We start from the raw sequence: 21,796 nt of genomic DNA on the forward strand, positions 1-21,796 counted from the left end.
TATATATATATATATATATATATATATATATATATATATATAACAAACAATATGGTCAGGAATTGCGCTAGAATCGGTCTTTCGACCAGCTGCACCTCTGGAACGACTCTCCTGTTAGTGAGAGACAGAGGATAGAATACACGGATGGGGGGGTGTCCAGAGTGCGCTCAAGTGATACCACTTAGCCACAAACTGATAGTCCCAAATAGATGTGATCCTGAAGTCACTTTTATTCAGACGGAGAATTCGTAAACTTCAGAAATGAAACCGAAGACCTCGAATATAAAAAGCAATTCTTTATTGGAAGCCCAACGCGTTTCGTCTACACGACTTCATCAGGGGCATGGCATGGCCTAATACAGCCAGAAATCCAGAAAACAGTGGCAGTAATGGACAATGTTCCTTTACACGTACAGTCAGTTAAAATCAGTGTGGGTGGAGACGGAGAATAAAGCCAAGGATAAAATCCAAGGATAGGTATCCACAAACAATCCCTTCAAAGGTGGACAAGCAGGTGTAAATAGCCAAGGGGGTGAGATCCAAAAATGTGGATATAACCTACAGGCTTGGAGGTAAGGACTTCCTTTCTCACACTCAGTAAAAAATAGTAAAATCCGCAGTAGGGGAATGTGGATGCTTAATCCACTGCAACCAGGATAGGATCCTGGTTGCAGTGGAGTAAAGGTGGCCATACATCAGAAAGATATTGTACCCAATCATACAATCTCAATTGATTGTAAGATGGATTGTATGCAGATTGTGCGCACATCTTGTGTACACAAATCATACAATCAATCATCAGATGGATTGTATGACTGATTGTATGATGGATTGTATGCAGATTGTGTGCACATCTTGTATAAACAATCATACAGCAGATGGATTGTATGACTGATTGTAAGATGGATTGTGTGTAGATTGTGTGTCCAAAAACCACCAAGGACTGCCGGGGATTTCAAGGGAAATTGTACACAATCATGAGCGCAATCGATCTTAAGATCGATCTTACTGATGTATGGCCAGCTTAAGCATCCACATATTATCCACATTTTTGGATCTCACCCCCTTGGCTATTTACACCTGCTTGTCCACCTTTGAAGGGATTGTTTGTGGATACCTATCCTTGGATTTTTATCCTTGGCTTTATTCTCCGTCTCCACCCACACTGATTTTAACTGACTGTACGTGTAAAGGAACATTGTCCATTACTGCCACTGTTTTCTGGATTTCTGGCCGTATTAGGCCATGCCATGCCCCTGATGAAGTCGTGTAGACGAAACGCGTTGGGCTTCCAATAAAGAATTGCTTTTTATTTCGAGGTCTTCGGTTTCATTTCTGAAGTTTACGAATACTCCGTCTGAATAAAAGTGACTACTGAGATCGCATCGCACGCCACTAAAACGGGACACGCAATGCGATTTCCCTACGCTAGCGTACGTACGCTAATTGGGTGCCATGCTAGGACACAAGTAACCAATATTTTTACACCAATGTGCACAATATTTTTACACTAATAATTATTTATATTGCATATTATTCATAAAATCTACCACTAGATGTGCATCAAAATATTTTGTGGAAGATAATAACGCAGTAGGGCCGCATTAATGATGTAGAGCTCAAAAATGTCACATGGAGGCTCCATAAAACCAATTGTATTTAAAATAACTTTAACAATTTTTACAGATTAAAGTTACCAGAATAATAGTTATTTATCTTTGATTAATAAAGATACTATTATCTATTAAAGGAGGAAATATTGGATGCCAATTTATGTAACAATAACTATATAAAACGTTGTGTATATACATAATAGAAGACTCATAGGACAAATATATAGATTTATAATGATTAATGAAGGTGGTGATTTCATACCCTTCATTAAGGCCAATAGGAGTCTGTGTATTTAGTGTAAGTATCCAGTAGGTCTCACATCTTAACAGAGTATGATCTCTGTCACCACCCCTCTTTCCTACCGGTACTATTTCTATACCGGTGACCTTTAAACCAGTAGGATCGCAGTTATGTTTATTGTTAAAGTGCCAAAGGAACACTATGGTTCCTGACTCCATGCTTTAGGGGAAATTTACTAAAGGAAATTTGTAAAAAATAGGTGTATTTGTATCCAGAAATACACTTATTTTTGACATTTACTATCCCGAAAATACGGCAATTCGTATTCGTATTGATAGCACATTAATACGACTACGAATTGCCGTATTTTCGGGATAGTAAATGTCAAAAATAAGTGTATTTCTGGATACAAATACACCTATTTTTTTACAAATTTCCTTTAGTAAATTCCCCCCTTTATGTTTCTCATGTGCTCTAGAATACTCACCTTTAATGTGCGTTTGGTCTTCTAGAGCCACATGGACACACCAATAAATATATAACATATATCGATGTACAATTAATAAACTGGTTAATGTTACATACAGAATTGATTACTGATTCAAAGGATGCCGCAAGGAAAACAACCTTTGAGGCTCAAAAAGGAGGATACATTTGTAGATTGTATGTGTTTTATAGGTTCAAGTTGACTTTTTAAAACCCACGTACTTATAGTTTTATTTGTAAAATGTTTTTGTATACAATCTTTGGTTCATCACCAATATGGGTACCTGGATCACACTTGAGGATATGCCAATGTTTTGGGCAGGATTTTAGAGATTTTCTTTTCCCCATCATTGAACTTTGTTATAAATAGGCAATTAGATTTGTTATCCTCAATGGTCTATCTCTTTTTAAATTGAAGGATTTCCTCACAATCAGAGCTCTATTTAAAGTAGAATCAACAAATTTTGTAGGATATCCACGTTCTCTAAACCTCGGTATGTACGGTTTCGACTATGTTGATGACCAGTAACAAACATATGTATAGAGGTTTAGACTTGTCTTTACCATCTTTACCACAATGGGGTCTAAGTTCGCCCAAGGGGAGAGTTCCAGGCCGACTCACTACGCATATATATATATATATATATATATATATATCACACATACATACACACATGTATATGTGTATATGTTTAAGATTAAAATTATGCTGAAGCTTTTACCTGCACAGGCAGTAGCAGCAGCAGCATTAGGCTTTAAGAGAGGAGGAGGGGCAGAGCTAAACAGAAACACAGAAGCAGCAGCATTGGGTAGTTGGAGAGAGGAGGAGGGGCAGGGCCAGGCAGAAACACAGCAGCAGTATTGGGTAGTTGGAAAGACGAGGAGCGGCAGTGCCAGGCAGAAACACAGCAGCAGCAGCATTGGATAGGTGGAGAGAGAGGAGGAGGGGCAGAGCCAGGCAGAACATAGCAGCAGCAGCAGCAGCAGCTGTGTGGAAAAAGCAAGGTAACATGGATACTGTAACTATACTTGTTTTCTGCATTACCCACAATTTGCGGGTGTTTCATTAGGGGCAGACCCAATCTCCAAAGGGTGGGGCTTAAACATGGGCCATGGCAGGGGGCTGCATTTAATGGAAACAAAAATCTGGTGTCTTAGGGGGGGGGAGGCGCTAAGTAAAGTGTGGGCGCCGGGGGTCTGCGGGGCTATCGTTCCGTTCCTGCCTGCCTGTTCCACTGCTGCCCCCACTCAGAGAAAAATAACCCCCTGCCTTACCCGCTACCGCTTGCCGTCGCATCGCTGCCTATGTAACGGGACACGCATATCTACTCTGCGGTCCCAGCGCTCCTCCTCGCTCGGCTTGGCTCCTGCTATTATAAAACATCTCCTACACAAAATGTCTGCCCCGTTATAGCAGACAGTTTTTTTAGGATGCTAGAGGAGGCAGTGGCCTCCTCTAGCACCCAAAAAAATGGTCTGCTATAAGGTGGCAGACATTTTGTGTAGGAGATTTTTTTTATAATAGCAGGAGCCAAGCCTAGCGAGGAGGAGCGCCGGGACCACAGAGTAGATAGGCATCGATGCGACGGCAAGCGGCAGCGGGTAAGGCAGGGGGGGGTTAACTTTTCTTGAGGGGGGGCGCCAAAAATTCCCGGCGGGGGGGGGGGGGGGGCACACAATTTTCGTAGCTATGCCACTGGTTTCTGGGTACTCATAAACCCCCCTACGTGTGCCACTGAAAGTGCAATGAGTGTAGCCAATTCAACTGATAATAACTGACTTATGTAGGCACTGATATTAGATTTCGACTCACCACTGGATATACAGCATATGAATATTTGTTTGTTACCTTATATTGCCAACGCTTGGTGTATAGTGATGCATCTTTCTTACTCTATAACAGTACCTATCATGTGTATTCCCCAGGAGTGGTATTCAGCAACGGAGAATGCTGGAAACAGCTCCGTCGCTTCTCAGTTATGACCCTGAGAAATTTTGGCATGGGGAAAAGGAGCATTGAAGAAAGGGTACAAGAGGAAGCTCATTATCTTGTGGAAACCTTTGAGGAGATGAATGGTAAGTAGTCCTTTGTGTATAATGTAGTCTTTATAATAGATACACCCTTGTATGCCGAGAGATGATGTGAAAAGCACTGGCCAATAAATATCTTTTAGTGCATACACACTGAGCAATTTTCACAGGAGGAGGAGGGGAGCAGGAGACTGGGGAGAGTGGTTAACTCGGCTGATGGATTGTGGTGGCCAGCGATGGTGGGGGAGCACGCATCAGCACTTAACATTGCCGAACCATACACACTCAGAGATTTTGAGCTCAAAATCGCCTAGTCTATATTGATCTTTACTCCAATTAGACCTTACAACATATAACGGAATCAGCCCTTGGTATTAGTGTGTGAGTGACTTATACCCCTTTTCCCTTTTCAGTTGCTAATACAGGTTGAGTATCCCTTATCCGGATATCCAAAAACCAAAATATTCTGAAAACCCTAGTTTTTTTTCTAAACCCACCCCAGCATCCATGGCGTCCATCTTCAGAGACATTCCAGGTCTCAATGATGCATCGTGCATTGTGCGTGTGCATCAGTGACATCATGACATCCACCATGCACCCACATAATGCATCATTGAGCCTGGGTATGCCTCGAAAGATGGATGCCGTGGACACCAGGGGACAACTAGGGACAGGTAAGTATGAATAAACTAAAAATATTCCTAAATCCAGAATAATCCTAAATTCTCCATGTCCCGAGTGTTTAGGATAAGGGTAACTCAACTAGTATCCAGCCATCTGTGCTAGTATCAGTTCATCTTATTTTATATGGCCACACTGGTCATTGTTTTTCTGTTCACAACTGCAAGAGTCAGTCCATAGCCGGAAGCTAAGTGTACCCCATGCCGCCATTCACCTTTACTCCTTTTTATATTACTCTGTGACTTTTTTGTGTGTGTAAACTGAATTCCTGTGCCATTAGTTGAAGCCAAGCATCTCTGATACATTATGGGCCTTATTCTTGTTCACTCTTTCTGACAAAATCCTTCTTAGATGGACAAAACCATGTGCACTGCAGGTGGGGCAGATGTAACTTGTGCAGAGAAAATTAGATTTGGGTGGGGTTTTACTTCAAAGTGAGATCTATATTGCAGTGTAGAAATAAAGCAGCCAGTATTTACCCTGCACAGAAACAAAATAACTCACCCAAATCTAATTCTCTCTGCACATTTTACATCTGCCCCCTGCAGTGCACATGGTTTTATCCATCTAAGAAGGATTTTTTCAGAAAGAATGAACTAGAATAAGGCCCTATGAGCAGTTTTTCGCTGCACTCGCCAAGTAACAAGGCAAAAGTCTAAAGAAAAATACAGTACACTGTGTCAGTCCCACTGTGATTCTTATGCATTATGGTGTGCAGACATTAAGGGGAAATTTATTAAAGCTTCCAAAAATGTAAAGGGGTGATGTTTCCCATAGCAACCAAGCAGATCCTTTTTTTATAATTTATCTATTGCAGCCAGTGAAACGATGGACATAATCTGTTTGGCTGCAGACACATATGTACTTGAATCAGCCTATTCAAACATTACCATTTTAAGAAAATATTCTAAACTAGAATATGGTTAGAAACATGGGGTGAAATTTAATAGGATGAGAGATTCAGAAAGTGAGAGATTTGGTAAGAAATTTCCATTTTTTTTTTGAATGCGTCAATCATTTACACTTCAAAATCATACTGGTTTTGCATTGATTTTGCATGATTGGCACTTTAAAAAAACTGGAGATTTCTTACCAAATCTCTCACTTTCTGAATCTCTCATCCTATTAAATTTCTTACATGGTTGGTTGTTTATACAAAATATACTAAAAATGATATTGTTTTAAACTAAAATTTTAAAATGCAATATGTATTGTGGCAGAGACAGCATATCTCCACATGAGAGTAATGTGGAGGATCCAGACCAGGTTTTGGAGCTATGGTAGGGACCACTGGAGCATTTTCAAGAGTCTGTTCTATGCTGTATTACCTATAGGCTTCTGCCTGTAACTACGCTTGCCTATGGAATTAATCTGGTATGCTGTTACCTGCTTTATACAATAAAGATCAAAGTCTTCATCTGAATCCCCGTGTATTAGAGATGTGCACCGGCCACTTTTCGGGTTTTGGGTTTTGGGTTTTGGGTTCTGATTACCTTGAGGTTTTGGGTTCTAATGGGTTTTGGCAAAACACCTCCTAAGTGTTTTGTGTTTGGATTTATTTGGGTTTTGGGTTCTGATTTTTTTGTTAAAAAAGCCTAAAAACAGCAAAAATTGCAGAATTTTGTGTTTTTTTTGCTCCTACACTATATTGACCTCAATAACATTCATTTACACTCATTTCCAGTGTATTCTGAACACCTCACACCTCACAATATTGTTTTTATTGCCAAAGTTTGCACTGAGGTAGCTGGATAACTATGCTAAGCCACACAAGTGTGCGGCACAAACACGTGGCTCATGTAAGAGTGGCACTGCAGCGGCAGACATGATGGCAGTTTAAAAAAATAGGCCCATAAAAGATACCTATCTGGCTTGATCATGCACTGTTTACCATGTGCAGCCAAGGAGCGGTGGGCATTTTGTGCAGCACAGAGTTTGTCTGCAAGTGTGTAACTGTTTCGATCACTTTAACATCCAACAAGACCCCTATCTGGCTTGATTGTGTGATAATGTAATCTGATTGTTTAATTTTGTGATTATTATTCATTTATTATTACCAGTCGTCTCTTAAATCATTGCCTAATGGGTGTAGGGGAGTGGGCTAATCAATTTTAAGGTGGCAGATGGAAGATGTAATGTAATGTAAACCATCACTAGCATTGGTTGCAGCAGTGGCAGTAACTAACGGACCCGGCTGTGCAGATAAGGAGGAAGCTGACAGCGATGATGTCAAAGGGAGAGCCAGCGAACTGTTGCTCCATGCAGCGCTGGAAAACTTCGCTGCCCGTGGTGATGCCATAGGGCATGCGTAACCATCACTAGCATTGGTTGCAGCAGTGGCAGTAACTGATGGACCCGGCTGTGCAGATAAGGAGGATGCAGACAGCGATGATGTCAAAGGGAGAGCCAGCGAACTGTTGCTCCATGCAGCGCTGGAAAACTTCGCTGCCCGTGGTGATGCCATAGGGCATGCGTAGAAAGACGTAGCACCCAATAGGGGTCATGAAGGCAGTAAGCATGGAAGAGGCTCTGTCCAGAGGGATCTGCCAAAACCCACACTTGGCATTCAGGGTGCTAAAGACCGTTGCACCTGGCATGTCAGTGATCACCTGCTCGATGGTGCAGAGTGTGTATCTGTTTTGGTCAGTTTAATATTTCATAAGACCCCTATCTGTCTTGATTGTGATTATGATTATTTTTATAATTAATTTCATCTGATTTTTATTACCATTCGTCTCGTCAATCATTGCCTAATGGGTGGAGTGGGCTAATCAATGACTAGGTGGCAGCTGGAAGAGTTCTATCTGGCTGCGACTTCTGTAACTCTATTGATCGCTAGGGTGGATTCAGGTGATCTGGCTCGCTAGGCGGGTGTTCCCTTTGCTCACTGCTTCACATGCGTCCCTCGTGAAGCTGTGCGCTCTGTCGAGGAGGATGTCCTTTGCCGTAAGAGAAGTACTGATCTTCTCTCAAGGTGTTACGACTCGTAGCTGCACTCCCCTGCTACAACCTCAAAACAAGCACCAAGACCCCTATCTGGCTTGATTGTGCACTGTTTACACAGTGCAGCCGAGGAGCAGTGGGCGATTGGTGCAGCAATCAATTACTCTCATTAGTGGAATGCAATCAGTTGTATGCATTTAAAAGACAAGTCCCTCATACGAATGACTCTCAGCAGTGGGCACCAGACCAGACAGGTAGATGAAGCAGTACTAGACACCACACGGTAGATACTGCAGTACTAGGCACAAGACCGGTAGATAAGGCAGTACTAGGAAGTACTAGGCACCAGACGGTAGATACGGTAGTACTAGGCAGTGGGCACTAGACCAGACAGGTAGATGAGGCAGTATTAGTTGTGTGTGTATCTGTTTTGGTCAGTTTAATATTTAACAAGACCCCTATCTGGCTTGATTGTGATTATGATTGATTGATTATTAATTAATTTTTTGATGTGATTGATTCATGGTCGAAACCCCGTTTAACAACCTGGTTGATCCTGACCCTGATGTGCAGTTTGTCTCTGTGCTGAAAGATGCCAATCTCAAATGGCAGACTGAACAACCTGTGGATAGCCATATTTCAAAAAATGTGAATGGGCTTGTGTGGCAGCCCACTACAGGATACCCCCTGTGCCCCTGGAGTGCCCCCAAAGAAGTTTAATTGCAGCCAATGCTGCTCAGAGGAAAACTGCAGGGATGTGAGGGGTTAAACAGCCCCAGCTCAGTCCACGTGCAGGGAGCCTGACACCCCCCTGATTGGCTGCCCAGGGAGTGTGGCAGTCCACCCCTGGTGTACTCTTGTGCCCCCAAAGAGATTTTAATTGCAGCCAATGCTGCTCAGAGGAAAACCTCCTTTGCTTGTGGAAGCTGCAGGTCTGTGAGGGGTTAACAGACTCAGCTAGTGTCCTAGTGTCCCAGCTCCCCTGCACATGAGACAGGAAGCTGGGAGGTCAGAGGTGATCCCAGCAGCAGTGTGTGAGAGAGAGAGAAAGTGTGCAGAGGGGTGAAGAGCTTGTATCCTGAGCCAGGAAGCATGCAGACAGAGATGCTGTGCAGAGAGAAGCACACATCTGAGACCAGGCACTGGGAGCAAGGACCCAGCAGTTAATGACAGCCAGCACTGCTGACCAGAAGAAGGGGTGAGCAGCATGTGAAGGGAGATAGAGCCCAGTAGGAGTGACTGCAGAGACCTACAGCACGGAACTAGGCAGAGAGGGACATTGCCGCCCATCTGGGAGTCACCCAGAGGACCACACAGCACCCAAGACAGGCAGTGGCCAGCCAGGAGTCGTGACCAGCAGGAGCTGGCAACTGCAGCTGATTGTTCAGGTACTGGGGTGTTGGATACCCCCACTAACAGGACTGCCTGTTTGCCTCTGATACAGGGGATTGCCCTAAGGGATGGGAATCTGCCTGCCCCTCTTAGAGAGGATTTTTGATCACTTTTGTTATACATAAAAGTAGTGTGCACACTAAGTTATGGCCTAATCACCTTGTGAGGATTTCCTTCGCGGGACCGTTATTCAAATTCAGGAACTGTGTTGTTTTGCACCAGGGACTACCGCGCAGTGTATATAGGATGCATAGCGCCACTTGGCGGACATGTTGTGACGTAATATTATTCTGTCATATTGTTATTGTTGTGATGTAATTTATTGCGTAATCGTTCTCTCTTTAATCTGGTCATTGATTAGTTATAGCTTTAATTACTGAATGATATAAAGTGACTGTTTTGCATAAGTACGTGAGTGTATTGCAGCAACCCATTTACATATCTCCTTTAAATAAATATTTGTTGCTGCTAGCCGTAGCAGCCTTGTCTTTTGTGGGTTCTCCTTGGGTTGTGCCATTCCCTGCCACAGGTTCTCCGGAAAAAGCCGTGAGGAATCCAGAAGCTGCCGCCGTAATCAGCTCCAGATTCAGGTACTATTTTGCACCACACCGTTACAGGGGCACTGGCACAGGAGCGCAAAAGGAGAGGTCAGAGGTGAAATGAAACTGTGCCGGAGGAGGGTTTGCAGCAGCGTGAGAGAGGATGACACGTGCTTAGAGAGAGAAGACAGGCTGGGCACCCTAAAGATCCACAGAGAGGAGAGCAGCAGAGTGCGCAGCCTGGAAGCGTGCAGAAGTGAGACCCGCTAGAGAGGAGAGAGCCGGGCAGCGTTTCCTCCTTTAAATAAATATTTGTTGCTGCTAGCCGTAGTAGCCTTGTCTTTTGTGGGTTCTCCTTGGGTTGTGCCATTCCCTGCCACAGGTTCTCCCGAAGAAGCCGTGAGGAATCCAGAAGCTGCCGCCATAATCAGCTCCAGATTCAGGTACTATTTTGCACCACACCGTTACAGGGGCACTGGCACAGGAGCGCAAAAGGAGAGGTCAGAGGTGAAATGAAACTGTGCCGGAGGAGGGTTTGCAGCAGCGTGAGAGAGGATGACATGTGCTTAGAGAGAGAAGACAGGCTGGGCACCCTAAAGATCCACAGAGAGGAGAGCAGCAGAGTGCGCAGCCTGGAAGCGTGCAGAAGTGAGACCCGCTAGAGAGGAGAGAGCCGGGCAGCGTTTCCTCCTTTAAATAAATATTTGTTGCTGCTAGCCGTAGTAGCCTTGTCTTTTGTGGGTTCTCCTTGGGTTGTGCCATTCCCTGCCACAGGTTCTCCCGAAGAAGCCGTGAGGAATCCAGAAGCTGCCGCCGTAATCAGCTCCAGATTCAGGTACTATTTTGCACCACACCGTTACAGGGGCACTGGCACAGGAGCGCAAAAGGAGAGGTCAGAGGTGAAATGAAACTGTGCTGGAGGAGGGTTTGCAGCAGCGTGAGAGAGGATGACACGTGCTTAGAGAGAGAAGACAGGCTGGGCACCCTAAAGATCCACAGAGAGGAGAGCAGCAGAGTGCGCAGCCTGGAAGCGTGCAGAAGTGAGACCCATATAATGCTTGGTGACCAGCGCTCAGGCAATAACATACATATGGTGTGATATGCGTTTACTATGAACGTGCTGTGACAGACAAGTCTGTGAGCCAGTGTTGAAAAGCAATGTTATTTATTGAAGCAGAGTAAAAAGAATGACTGCACTATTGTGATCTGTGTTGCAGCAGCTGTTGATAGCATACAACATCATCCTACAAGCTTCTAAGTCTCCTCCTATCCAGGAGTCGAGCCCACCCTGCTCCACCAACCAGCTCACACTTCCGATTACGCGATCCCCGCAGAACCCGGAAGTGCGGCTGTTTGCTGTAGAAGCGGCGTGGATCGACAGCCGGCGTCCTCCCCTGCAGCAGACGCCGGTACAGTCTCCAATCCGTGGACACCGCCGAGGACCCTCCAGACGGGAGAAGATCAAGCGGGTATCAGGTACGTGCACGGTGCACCGCCGGAGGTGCTTGGGACGCCAGCCTTCGACGACACCCTGCCACCTTCCTTGACCCAGGACTGTACTCTCCCCATTGTGGGCATCCAGCTGTTTCACTCCTGCATTTCCAGTCCGGGACTATCTGGGCACCGCCCACACCCAGTACCACCGCACTGTTCTTCCCTGACCCCCCACTTGCCCCCACCCAGCATTACCCCCCCTCCCCACCCGACTGTGCATTCTCATACAGGTGACTGTGCCACCAGCACGCTGTGTCCTTTAGCCCTGCCCCGGCTATCAACAGCTGCTGCAACACAGATCACAATAGTGCAGTCATTCTTTTTACTCTGCTTCAATAAATAACATTGCTTTTCAACACTGGCTCACAGACTTGTCTGTCACAGCACGTTCATAGTAAACGCATATCACACCATATGTATGTTAGTGCCTGAGCGCTGGTCACCAAGCATTATATATTATTCTCTGAGTTGGGACCCACTCGACACAGCAGCCGGCAAATCTAGGTTTGAGCGCCACCATCAACTATTTTTTGCAGAAGTGAGACCCGCTAGAGAGGAGAGAGCCGGGCAGCGTTTCCTCCTTTAAATAAATATTTGTTGCTGCTAGCCGTAGTAGCCTTGTCTTTTGTGGGTTCTCCTTGGGTTGTGCCATTCCCTGCCACAGGTTCTCCCGAAGAAGCCGTGAGGAATCCAGAAGCTGCCGCCGTAATCAGCTCCAGATTCAGGTACTATTTTGCACCACACACCGTTACAGGGGCACTGGCACAGGAGCGCAAAAGGAGAGGTCAGAGGTGAAATGAAACTGTGCCGGAGGAGGGTTTGCAGCAGCGTGAGAGAGGATGACACGTGCTTAGAGAGAGAAGACAGGCTGGGCACCCTAAAGATCCACAGAGAGGAGAGCAGCAGAGTGCGCAGCCTGGAAGCGTGCAGAAGTGAGACCCGCTAGAGAGGAGAGAGCCGGGCAGCGTTTCCGTGCAGGAGACCCGGCGGTGATGGACAGCAGCGCACACAGAGAGAGCCAGCAGCCAGCATCATGAGGAAGGCAAGAGGGAGGCCCTGCAGAGTGCCAGCCGTGACACCAGGGAGACGCTACCGGCCGGAGCCGGCAAAAGCAGCAGAGTACAAGGGTGCCCTACCCCCACTCAGCCTGTACCCTTCCTGCCCCAGCCCTGACTCCCCCAAGTCAGGGAGATCACATTCTCACCCATGAAGATGGTGACACAATTTTAAAAGAGGACAGAGAACAATCTCATGCACATGAGACCACTGTGCTTGATACAAGACAGACCAGAGTCCACCTAAAGGTGTCGGCTAGCATAGCATCCCTAAAAGTCTCAAGGCTCCAAAAAAAATTAGGCAGTGAGCCCCTGACCAGACAGGTACAGCAGTATTAGGCAGTGAGCCCCAGATCAGACAGGTAGATACGGCAGTATTAGGCAGTGAGCCCCAGACCAGACGGTAGATATGGCAGTACTAGGCACCAGACAGGTAGATAAGACAGTAGTATTAGGCACAAGACAGGTAGATACGTCAGCAATACTAGTATTGTGCACCAGCAGAATTTATAATAATTTATTTTCTTATTAGGTACTGCTTGGCCGTGGCACTCAGTGGCAGACGTCAGTGCACAAGCAGCATGGAATTCTTTTTTACAGTCCCACACAGCACAAGTATTATTTTTATTTTTATCAAATTAGATATAGCAGCTGTGTGGTTGGAGGAATATGGCCGACGTGTCGCTGGATGAACTGATCAGGAAACGGGGAATGTCCGTGGGCACCGGGATGTACCGCAGGGTCAGTAACAGGGGAGGTATAGGAAACGTGAGATCCAGACTCCAACCATCTGTGAACAATCGTCCACTTGCCACCAGTTTTCAGAGAACATTTGATGCTCGTCAGAAAATTGGTGTGACTGATGCACGCCAAAAACTAGGGATAAAAGATGCCCGTGAAAAGTTGGTGGCCAAAGATGCTCGCTTCCGCATAAGGGGTAAAGTGCAGGACGCCCGTGAAATGCTGAATTCAAATAAGCAACAGATCATGGCAGGAGACAAGCCTATCAAAGTGATGGACGCTCGTGAAAAGATTACTTTAAGAGGAGTGCTCCAACAGTGGTCGAAACCCCGTTTAACAACCTGGCTGATCCTGACCCTGATGTGCAGTTTGTCTCTGTGCTGAAAGATCCATATTTAAAAAAATGTGTGGCAGCCCACTACAGGATACCCCCTGTGCCCCTGTGCCCCAAAGAAGTTTAATTGCAGCCGCCCCCAAAGAAGTTTAAATGCAGCCTCCCCCAAAAAAGTTTAGCCGCCCAAAAAGATGTGTAACTAATTGTACCCAACTGGTCATCAAAAATAAATCAATCTTTATTGTGAAAACAAGGTATCAAGTGGCAAAGAAAAGGAAGCCAGTGATGAGAATTTTGTGAGCTGTGAAAGTATTATCAAGGAAACATAACTTTACTTAAGTTTTGAGGAAAGGCTTTATCGGACCATTTCATGAATAAAGAACAGTTGATGAAGAAATTAAAGAAGTATTCATCGTTCTTGTCATTAAATAAAAAGGAGAGAGATGCGAAGGTCAAATCATTACAAAGGTTATCTGATGAGGAAAAAGCAGTTCTCTCTAAAAGGCTATGCACATATGACAAATACTACAAAATGTTTGCAAATCAATTAAAAATTGAAAAGGGGGGCCAGAAGGTTTGTACAGCTTTATCTCCTAAAAAATTTCCAACAACTTGTTCCGAAGCAACTGTGTCTGTTAGTAGGTCAGCCTGTACAACTAACGGCAAAGAAAGTGACTATCTTCAAAACAAAAGGATTTTTGCCGCTTCAGAAACTGATCATGCTCAAGGTGAAGGCAGTCAGTGTACACCTCAGAATGCTAACCAAATACACAAAGTCCATGCAAAGATAAAGGATATTGTAAAAGAAAATTGCACTGACAAGTCTTCAACTTACAAAAACCAAGCTATGTATAAAACTGCAGTAACTGGAAAACTAAAAAAAACTTTAGCCGCCCACAAAGAACTTTAATTGCAGCCGCCCAGGCTTGATTCTGATTATGATTGATTGATTATGATAGATTGATTGATTATGATTGATTGATTATGATTGATTGATTATTAATTATGATGTGCCTGATCCTGACCCTGAAATGCATTAAAAATGACTCTCAGGTCAGGGAGATCACATTCTCACCCATGAAGGTGCAGCAATCAAGTGGAATGCAAACAGCTATATGCATTTGAAAGACAATACCCTCATTAAAAATGACTGTCAGCAGTGGGCACCAGACCAGACAGGTAAAAAAAAGTGTAGCCGGCCAAAAATAAGTGTAATTGAGCCTTCCGGCAACAGTCCTGACTCCTCCAGGTCAAGGAGATCACATTCTCACCCATGAAGGTGCAGCAATGAGGTGGAATGCAAACAGCTATATGCATTTGAAAGACAATACCCTCATTAAAAATGACTGTCAGCAGTGGGCACCAGACCAGACAGGTAAAAAAAAGTGTAGCCGGCCAAAAATAAGTGTAATTGAGCCTTCCGGCAACAGTCCTGACTACTCCAGGTCAAGGAGATCACATTCTCACCCATGAAGGTGCAGCAATGAGGTGGAATGCAAACAGCTATATGCATTTGAAAGACAATTCCCTCATTAAAAATGACTCTCAGCAGTGGGCACCAGACCAGACAGGTAAAAAAAGGTTAGCCGCCCAAAAAAAGAAGTGTAATTGAGCCTTCCTGCCCCAGCCCTGAGTCCCCCAGGTCAGGGAGATCACATTCTCACCCATGAAGGTGCAGCAATCAAGTGGAATGCAAACAGTTGTATGCATTGAAAAGACAAGTCCCACATATGAATGACTCTCAGCAGTAGGAATAATGAATGGTGATGCAAGATGGAATTGTCCTTGGGCCCTCCCACCCACCCTTATGTTGCGAAAATAGGACATGCACACTTTAACAAACCAAACATTTCAGCGACAGGGCCTACAAAACTGTGGCTGAAATGATTGGTTTGTTTGGGCCCCCACAAAAAATAAAACAATTCATAATATCTCCCTGTATAAACTGGCTCTACAGTAACAAGATGTCATCGTCACTCATCATCATCATCATCATCATCATCCTCCTCCTCCTCTGATTCCTCGCCCCCTTCAGTGTGTACTTCCTCATTCTCAGAGATTATCAATTCGTCCCCGCTGGACTCCACAATCACAGGTCCAGTTATAATCTCTGGAGGCAATTCCTGCTCTACATTGAATAAGTGATAATTCATTTTTATAAACATCATTTTCTCAACATTTTTCGGGAGCAACCTCCTTCGCCACTCACTGACCAGGTTCCCCGCTGCACTGAATACTCTTTCGGAGTACACACTGGAGGGGGGACAACTCAGGTAAAATAGAGCCAGTTTGTACAGGGGTTTCCAAACTGCCTTTTTTTCCTGCCAGTACAGGTAAGGACTGTCTGACATGTCTACTTGGATGCTGTCACCAAAGTAATCATCCACCATTTTTTCAATGTTGACAGCATCCAATGCACCGACAGTAGACATGTCAGCAATCGTTGGCAGGTCCTTGAGTCCGGACCAGATGTCCAAACTCCCTCCTGCCTGCCCTGCATCCCCGCCAGCGGGTTGTGTGGGAAATCGCAGCTGTTTCCTCACAGGCACAGGTGTGGGAGAAAATGAAGGAGGAGCTGGGGCCATGTCACGGTCCCCGTCAGATGACAATCTCCTGACCAGCAGGTCTTTGCACCTTTGTAGACTTGTGTCCGCCGGAAACAGAGACACAACATACGCTTTAAACCGAGGATCGAGCACTGTGGCCAAAATGTATTCCTCTGACTTTAACAGACTGACCACCCTCGTATCCTGGCAAAGCGTATGGAGGGCTTCATCCACAATAGCGACATGCTTTGCGGAATCGCTCCGCTTTAGCTCCTCCCTCACTTTCTCCAGCTGCTTTTGTAACAGCCTGATCAGGGGAATCACCTGACTAATGCAGGCAGTGTCGGAACTGACTTCACGTGTGGCTACTTCAAACGGCTGGAGAACCTTGCACAACACGGAAATCAGCCTCCACTGCGCTTGAGTCAGGTGCAGCCCCGCTCCTCTGCCTATGTCGTAGGTGGCTGTGTAGGCTTGAATGGCCTTTTGCTGCTCCTCCATCCTCTGCAGCATATAGAGGGTGGAGTTCCAGCGCGTCACCACCTCTTGTTTCAGCTGATGGCAGGGCAGGTTGCGGAGTTTTTGCTCCCGCTCCAGCCTTCGGCAGGCTGTGGCAGAATGCCGAAAGTGTCCGCAAATTTTGCGTGCCACCGCAAGCATCTCCTGCACACTCCTGTCATTTTTTTATGAAATGCTGCACCACCAAATTTATTGTGTGGGCAAAACATGGCACGTGCTGGAAATTGCCCATGTTTAATGCCTGCACAATGTTACTGGCGTTGTCCGACACCACAAATCCCCAGGAGAGTCTAAGGGGGGTAAGCCACAGGGAGATGATTTCCCTCAGTTTCTCTAAGAGGTTGTCGGCGTTGTGCCTCTTCTTGAAACCGGTGATACACAGCGTAGCCTGCCTAAGAAGGAGCTGGCATGCAGGAGATGCTGCTGCTGCTGCTGCTGCTGCGGAAGGTGATGCATCTACCCAGTGGGCTGTCACAGTCATATAGTCCTTAGTTTGACCTGATCCACTTGTCCACATGTCTGTAGTTAAGTGTACAGTGGGTACAGCCGCATTTTTCAGGGCACTGAGGACACTTTTTCTGACCTCACTGTACATCGCGGGTATCGCCTGCCTAGTGAAGTGGAATCTAGACGGGATTTGGTACCGAGGACACAATACCTGCATCAACCGTTTAAATCCCACTCCATTGATGGCGGACACCGGATGCACGTCTAACACCAACATAGCTGTCAAGGCCGCAGTTATCCGCTTTGCCATAGGATGACTGCTGTCGTATTTCATCCTCATGGAAAATGACTGTTGGACGGTCAATTGCTTAGTGAAAGACGTAGCGGTCTTACGACTTCCCCTCTGGGATGATGACTGACTTCCCCTCTGGGATGATGACTGACTTCCAGGAGCAGCAGCAGCAGCGGCAGTAGTAGTAGGCGTAGTGCTGCAGGATCCTCCGGAGGAATCTATGGAGTCATTCATGCAGGTGAGATGGACTGCAGGACTCCCCCCTATCCGGATCGAGGAGGAATTTGTCGAGGAGGGAGTTGGTGGTGTGCTTTTCAGGCATTTGGCTCCAAAAGGAGGACCAAGTGATTTAGGTGTCGCTGGACTGCTAGCCGCACTTTCTGGACTAAACACTGAACCATGACGCGTCTTTAGGTGACGTTGAAGGGAGGTTGTCCCTAGGTGGGCAAGATCCTTACCCCTGCTTATTGGAGTTTTACATAAGCTACAAATGGCAATACTTTTGTTGTCCGGATGCGGATAAAAAAAATTCCAGACCGCAGAGGTGGATTTATTGGTCCTTTGTCCAGGCATGACGATGGACTTTTTCATCCCATGGACAACAACTTTTTCCCCCAAAGGTGCCTCATTCCCCCCTGGTGCGTCATTTAAGCAAACCAAGTCTCCATCCTCCTCGACAACTTCCTCCTCAGTGCCAGCTACATCAATATCCTCCTCCTGGTGTACAACATCACCTTCACTGATAAAATCTGGAACTAGACTGTGGGTGATCCTTCCAGCATATGCAGAGGGCGTACTGCAAATGGTGGAAGGAGCCACCTCTTCACGTACAGTGATGGGAAGGTCCGGCATCACAACCACCACCACCCTCGAACTCTCCGTGGGGATTTGGGATATGTCTTTAGAAGGATGAGTTTTTTCCAGATTTATTTTTGGAATTTTTTTCTGTTTTTTTTTCTGAAATTTTTTCAGACTTTTTTGAGTCGGTGTCAGCCTAACTCTCTTTGATTTCCTATTGGGCGGGGAGAGCAGACGAGGAGGACTTTCCTCGTCATCTGAAGCTGCACCACTAGTCATGAAGTTAGGCCATGGCCGTAGCCGTTCCTTGCCACTCCGTGTCGTAAATGGCATATTGCCAAGTTTAAGTTTCTCTTCCAACGATTTACATTTAATATTTTTATTCCTTTTACGGAAGTTTGGTTTCAATTGTACATGCCCTCTGCTTTCACACTGGGCATCGGCCGTGGCAGACGACGTTGTTGGCATTTCATCGTCTATGTCATGACTAGTGGCAGCAGCTTCAGAACTATGAGGAAGTGCATCTTCATCTTTCCTTTGTTTGTTAACCTCCATATTTTGGATCTCCATTATTATTGTGGAGTTATGTCACAGAACAGAACCACTGGAGTGCAATTATATATGTCAGTGAGTATGCACCAGCAGGCAGTTATACAGATACAGCAGTATTAGGCAGTGAGCCACACACCAGACAGGTACGGCAGTATTAGGCAGAGAGCCCCAGACCAGACAGGTAGATAATGGTATACGGCAGTATTTAGGCAGTGAGCCCCAGACCAGAGGGTAGATACGGCAGTATTGGGCAGTGAGCCACACACCAGACAGGTACTGCAGTATTAGGCAGAGAGCCCCAGACCAGACAGGTAGATAATGGTATACGGCAGTATTTAGGCAGTGAGCCCCTGACCAGAGGGTAGATACGGCAGTATTGGGCAGTGAGCCACACACCAGACAGGTACTGCAGTATTAGGCAGAGAGCCCCAGACCAGACAGGTAGATAATGGTATACGGCAGTATTTAGGCAGTGAGCCCCTGACCAGAGGGTAGATACGGCAGTATTGGGCAGTGAGCCACACACCAGACAGGTACGGCAGTATTAGGCAGAGAGCCCCAGCCCAGACAGGTTGATAATGGTATACGGCAGTATTTAGGCAGTGAGCCCCTGACCAGAGGGTAGATACGGCAGTATTGGGCAGTGAGCCACACACCAGACAGGTACGGCAGTATTAGGCAGAGAGCCCCAGACCAGACAGGTAGATAATGGTATACGGCAGTATTTAGGCAGTGAGCCCCAGACCAGAGGGTAGATACGGCAGTATTGGGCAGTGAGCCACACACCAGACAGGTACTGCAGTATTAGGCAGAGAGCCCCAGACCAGACAGGTAGATAATGGTATACGGCAGTATTTAGGCAGTGAGCCCCTGACCAGAGGGTAGATACGGCAGTATTGGGCAGTGAGCCACACACCAGACAGGTACTGCAGTATTAGGCAGAGAGCCCCAGACCAGACAGGTAGATAATGGTATACGGCAGTATTTAGGCAGTGAGCCCCTGACCAGAGGGTAGATACGGCAGTATTGGGCAGTGAGCCACACACCAGACAGGTACGGCAGTATTAGGCAGAGAGCCCCAGACCAGACGGTACATACGGCAGTATAGCCAGTGAGCCCCAGACCACAAAGGTAGAGATATACGGCAGTATTTAATTATTTATTAGGCAGGCAGTATTTAATTATTTATTAGCCAGTGAGCCCCAGACCAGACGGTACATACGGCAGTATAGCCAGTGAGCCCCAGACCACAAAGGTAGAGATATACGGCAGTATTTAATTATTCATTAGCCAGTGAGCCCCAGACCAGACGGTACATACGGCAGTATAGCCAGTGAGCCCCAGACCACAAAGGTAGAGATATACGGCAGTATTTAATTATTTATTAGGCAGGCAGTATTTAATTATTTATTAGCCAGTGAGCCCCAGACCAGACGGTACATACGGCAGTATAGCCAGTGAGCCCCAGACCACAAAGGTAGAGATATACGGCAGTATTTAATTATTTATTAGGCAGGCAGTATTTAATTATTTATTAGCCAGTGAGCCCCAGACCAGACGGTACATACGGCAGTATAGCCAGTGAGCCCCAGACCACAAAGGTAGAGATATACGGCAGTATTTAATTATTTATTAGCCAGTGAGCCCCAGACCAGACGGTACATACGGCAGTATAGCCAGTGAGCCCCAGACCACAAAGGTAGAGATATACGGCAGTATTTAATTATTTATTAGGCAGGCAGTATTTAATTATTTATTAGCCAGTGAGCCCCAGACCAGACGGTACATACGGCAGTATAGCCAGTGAGCCCCAGACCACAAAGGTAGAGATATACGGCAGTATTTAATTATTTATTAGCCAGTGAGCCCCAGACCAGACGGTACATACGGCAGTATAGCCAGTGAGCCCCAGACCACAAAGGTAGAGATATACGGCAGTATTTAATTATTTATTAGGCAGGCAGTATTTAATTATTTATTAGCCAGTGAGCCCCAGACCAGACGGTACATACGGCAGTATAGCCAGTGAGCCCCAGACCACAAAGGTAGAGATATACGGCAGTATTTAATTATTTATTAGCCAGTGAGCCCCAGACCAGACGGTACATACGGCAGTATAGCCAGTGAGCCCCAGACCACAAAGGTAGAGATATACGGCAGTATTTAATTATTTATTAGCCAGTGAGCCCCAGACCAGACGGTACATACGGCAGTATAGCCAGTGAGCCCCAGACCACAAAGGTAGAGATATACGGCAGTATTTAATTATTTATTAGGCAGGCAGTATTTAATTATTTATTAGCCAGTGAGCCCCAGACCAGACGGTACATACGGCAGTATAGCCAGTGAGCCCCAGACCACAAAGGTAGAGATATACGGCAGTATTTAATTATTTATTAGGCAGGCAGTATTTAATTATTTATTAGCCAGTGAGCCCCAGACCAGACGGTACATACGGCAGTATAGCCAGTGAGCCCCAGACCACAGACCGCCAGACTGGCAGATTCAGTGCAGGCAGCAGTGCAGCACCAGTGGACTATATATATTTATATTTAATATAATTAATAATTATATATATAATAATGGCACAGCACAGCACCAGATGTATGCCCCAGCACAGAGGAGACAGTAGTACTACAGGCAGGTACACAGTTAGACTGTTCTTCTAAGCAGAGGAGAACATAGTATAGTACACAGCAGCACTGAGGGAGACAGCCTTAGCAAATAAAATAATTAATTACAGCACAGCTCACCAGAGGTAGACCGCACAGAGGAGACAGTAGTACTACAAGTACACAGTTAGACTGTTGTCCTAAGCTGAGAACAGAGTACACAGCAGCACTGAGGGAGACAGCCCCAGCAAATAAAATAATCAATTACAGGCAGCACAGCACACCAGAGGTAGACCGCACAGAGGAGACAGTAGTACTACAAGTACACAGTTAGACTACTACACAGCAGCACTGAGAGACAGCACCAGCGATTGCAAAAGCTCAAGCTCAAGTTTAAGCCCCAGCAGCAGCACCAACACACCCTCTCCCAACCCACTACTTGACTGGAGTGAAGATGGCGGGGCGCGGCAGCTGCTTATA

General features: G+C 45.9%; 1 protein-coding gene across 2 annotated transcripts in view; it reads left to right on the forward strand.

The window, feature by feature from the left end:
• The window catches only part of LOC146035957 (cytochrome P450 2A5-like), a 64,845-nt gene that overhangs the window by 26,560 nt on the left and 16,489 nt on the right, over nt 1-21,796 (forward strand). For both annotated transcript variants that reach the window (XM_083159684.1, XM_083159683.1), the window contains exon 3: nt 4,267-4,416. In XM_083159684.1, the coding sequence (XP_083015810.1) occupies nt 4,267-4,416 (150 nt within the window). The remainder of the gene's footprint in view (nt 1-4,266; nt 4,417-21,796) is intronic.

Source organism: Crinia signifera, chromosome 9 (assembly GCF_055691185.1).
Source record: "Crinia signifera chromosome 9, ASM5569118v1, whole genome shotgun sequence".
Classification (NCBI taxonomy): domain Eukaryota; kingdom Metazoa; phylum Chordata; class Amphibia; order Anura; family Myobatrachidae; genus Crinia; species Crinia signifera.